The sequence below is a fragment of the Palaemon carinicauda genome, chromosome 8 (genome assembly GCF_036898095.1).
Source record: "Palaemon carinicauda isolate YSFRI2023 chromosome 8, ASM3689809v2, whole genome shotgun sequence".
NCBI classification, from domain to species: Eukaryota; Metazoa; Arthropoda; class Malacostraca; order Decapoda; family Palaemonidae; genus Palaemon; species Palaemon carinicauda.
Window position 1 is genome coordinate 72,959,375 of NC_090732.1, and position 4,170 is coordinate 72,963,544.

Here is a 4,170-nt window from a genome sequence, read left to right on the forward strand (position 1 = left end):
TTAAATCCTATAATACAATTTAATATTAATAACCATCCCTATGCTCGTCTTTTTTTTTTTTTTCTTGTCATTGTTTTTATCCATTCCCTCTGGCTTATTCTTCAATTCAAAGCACTGAATGGCCTTTGCGGTCCCAATTCTTGGCTTAAAGGCCAAATTCTACAATCCAATTCTCTCTCTCTCTCTCTCTCTCTCTCTCTCTCTCTCTCTCTCTCTCTCTCTCTCTCTCTCTCTCTCTCTCGTGGTAATGGATTTAATAATATCGGGCTGAACTATCATATTTTCTCAACACATAGGACAATGTTCTTCTCTTTTTATACAAAATCAGAATGGACATGCTTCATAGACCCCGAATCTAACAGAGAGTGCACAAGGTGACAGGGCGAGCAGATCGCCCTGAGATTATTAGCCCACGTGGAGTGATTATTGGCATAAGAAATGCTGGAATGAAGAAGACAGCCATTGCTAGGGCCATGGGGCTCAATGTTAAAACTGTAACCAAATGGATAAATCGATTTGATGGCGAGGATAGTGTCGTTACCCGCCAAAGAAGTGGTCGACCAATAATTATAACTGGTGAAGATGGTCAGCGAATCGTTCAAACTGTAATGGAGAGGCTACACTTATCAGTGGTTGACCTAACTCCTGAACTGGGTTTACCTTGCAATCCCGAGACAACGAGACGCCATCTTAATGAAAACGGTTTTCGGTGTTGTATACCAGCTAAAAAAGAAAAACTTAGTCGGGAAAATAAGGTGGCACGATTGGAATTTGCAAGAAGATACACCCAGGATGTGTAGGATCAAAACTTTTGGAATTCTGTCATCTGGACTGATGAGACGTCTTTTCATACAACGGCAACAAAAAGTTGGATAGGTTGGCGACCTATGAACTCAAGATTGGTTCAGCAAAACATACGAGAATTGAAAAGAAGTGGACCCCAAAGTGTTGGTTTCCATGGTTGAATATTGTCTGGGGGATTAGGAGACTTGACAAGGATAAATGGCAACCTGGATTCCGTGCAATATATAGAGATTATCGGAACAGTTATTCCATCTATTCGTGCAACAGCAATTCCTGTTCCAAATCCAATTTATTTTGTGCATGATAAAAGCCCCATCCTTACAAGTAACTTAGTCAGGGGATGGTTTCAAAAGCATCCTGAGATTATTGTCATAGACTGGCTGCGACATCCATGTAATCGAAAACGTGTGGGCAATGATGGTCAGGACATGGGATTTATAGGATGAGCGAACTTAAGAAACAATAAATAATCATGACATTTCTGAATGGAAAAAGTTATGACTTTTACCCAATTATTGCCAAAGTCTCGTTAAATCAGTCCCAGAAAGACTAAATACAATTAGTCATGGTAATGAGGATTGGGGTAAGTATTAATTGTTTGGTCAGTTTGTAAAATTAATTCAGAAATGAATATTGGAAATGAGAAAAGCTATTGTAATGGCTATGGTGGGTTTGGTTAGGTAGCTTATGAATCATTCACTGTTTCTGTGTTTATGACTTGTGCCGTGTTATTGATTGTCTTGTATGCTAAAAAAAAGGATGTAATGTAATATTTTTATATTGTCGCTTAATAATATTTAATTTGTTCTGTTTCTCCATCATTTAAAGTATTTGGTAAAAACTGTGATACTAATAATAGCAGTTTTACACAAATTTATATTTATTTATTTGATGCTTGTTCTTTTACTGTTAAACATTTTGGTATGTCTTTCATCAACTTAACTGTTTCATTTATAATTATTATTCCTGTGTTGTAGGTTATTGTTTACCATAAATATTTGCTATTTACAACAATAAGATTTGTTTTACTGCAGTTTCTGTTCTGTCTCTTTTTACTGTTTCCCATTCAGAAATGACATGATTTATTATTACTGCCTGACTTCGGTGATCCTGTATATCTCATGTCTTGCCATCTGGATGCTTTTGAAATCATCACGTGAGTAAGTGGCTTGTGTGGATGGACCTTTTATCATAAACAAAATTAATTGGATTTGGGGCGAAAATTGTTGAAGCACAAATGGATGGAATAATGTCTTTGATTATCCGTATACATTGAACGGAAATGCCATGTTGCCATTGATCCTTCTCAAGTCTATTTGTCTCCCAGACAACATCCATCAATGGATATTCACAGTACGGCGAACACTTTTTTTTTTCTTTTTACGGAGCAAGCATAGTTTTAGAGGCATTGTTTGAAATGACTTTTCATCCGTCCAGATCATAGAGTTACAAAAGGTTTGATTTCAACATAAACTAATCAAGAATAAACTTCCGACTCACACGACATTGTTACATATGTCTAATAAACATAGTTGACAGCTGGTTTCCAGTCATACTAGTATCATCACTCGACTCAGGAGTTCCACTTTTTTTCCGGGCTTTACCGGCCCTGTGGGCTTGGAATAGTGTGCTTTGGGAAACATAAGGACTTACCTCTTTAGAGTTACTACCCAGTCGAACCAGGTTTCATGTGAATGGATAGGGGGATGGGTGATGCATCGATTCTATAATCTTATTATTATTATTATTATTATTATTATTATTATTATTACTATTATTATTATTATCATATAAGCCCATTATCATAATAACCCACTGAGGAAAGGAAACAGTGATATAAATAAGTTACAGGAAAAGTAATGAACAATTGAAATAAAATATTTTAAGAAGTAACAACATTGAAATAAACCTTTCATATATAAACGATAAAACTTGAAAAAAAAACAAGGTGAAGAGAAATAAGAGAGAATAGAGCAGTCATTGACTATCTATTGGCCTTGACGGTCTGCCCAATGCTCCTGCCATTCATTAGTGACCTTATAACAAGATTTACTCAAACTATCAAATAACATATTTTGGTCAGTGGGTTAAGGATGATTTTACTCTTAATAACATCATATTGCCCCAGTATTTTTTCTTATCCTTTATTTACCATATCTATATACTTGAGAGATTGAGTTTGCAAATGGGAAGCCCTTCCACACGGATGAGAAGGTTCTCATAGGGCTACAGCATAGTCACCATATCTGATAATAAGTGCCATGACGTCATAAGCAAGGTATTCGTTAAAAACTCTGAGAAACTGTAGCAGACGTTGTATTACCAGTTATGCTGATATTGTTTTCCTTTGCCATGACGTCAAAATGCTCTTTTTCTATGGTAAATATATTGCGCCAAGAACACATGAGCGTCAGTATAGAATGGACCTACGGGTCATTCTGTGCTGAAATAAACTAGTGTCATACCCTCAGAAACTGGTGCCTATTAGTTATTATATTTCATTAGGATTTATGGTGTTGAACACTCCTAAGGGCTTCTTCATAGTTTCTTTAAATGCGAATATAATCAGAAAAATATAAAAAGGAGAAAATTCAAAATTATTTTTCTAGAAACTCTAACTTTTACATTAACCTTCAAATCTGGGATCTTGGGAATAAAGGGACTCTTGTAATGGCTTATTTCTTATCATATACACTTTTCTTACTATGACATAGGACTCAGGGTTTTGAAAACCTATGAGGATGACCTCTGAGTGATCCTCATCAACTTCTGTAAAAAGGGTCTTGATAGGGAGAAAATTAAAATGGTGTGCAAAATTTTAAATAGGGCATGACAAAAAAAAAAAAAAAACAAGAAGAACAACATCAACAACGCGGACAGCTCATATACCACTCCGCTAGTGAATATGCACCGGTAATAAGAGGGTGATACAAAATTAAGGATTGGAATGGTTTATTGAATTTGGTCTTTAAGCCAAGCACTTGGACAGCAAAGGCCATTCAGCACTTTGAAAGGAAGAATAAGCCCGACAGAGGGAATGGCAAGAGTGAAGAAAACATACGAAAATGGGATCATTAAGGAACAAATTTTCGTTGTACCCCGAGGCAGAAGGGATGCTGCAAAGACACTTAGATAGTGCATACATTACACCGTGTAAGGTGCATTGGTGGCATTATTCTCCGTATGAGGTATAAAGTTATAAATGCTGTGGGGAATAAAGCAAATTTTAAAAAATCAAATACATCAAAAGTCAGCTCAAATCATGGAATAATTAAAATTCACTCTCAGATCCAAACTATGAGGCTAGAGGATGACTAAGGTGATAAGTCTTGAAAAAAAAATCATGATGTTAAAAGATAACAAATA

General features: G+C 35.9%; 1 protein-coding gene across 1 annotated transcript; it reads left to right on the forward strand.

Annotated features, from left to right (window-relative positions):
* Positions 1 to 473: 473 nt before the first annotated feature.
* On the forward strand, positions 474 to 800 carry LOC137645288 (uncharacterized). The gene has a single exon (XM_068378105.1). The coding sequence runs from the start codon at positions 474 to 476 to the stop codon at positions 798 to 800; it is 327 nt and encodes a 108-aa protein (XP_068234206.1).
* The last annotated feature ends 3,370 nt before the right edge of the window (positions 801 to 4,170 follow it).

Bases quoted from the DNA above. Each gene is read 5' to 3' on its own strand.
- LOC137645288 (XM_068378105.1), top strand. From the start codon at position 474: ATGGGGCTCAATGTTAAAACTGTAACCAAATGGATAAATCGATTTGAT.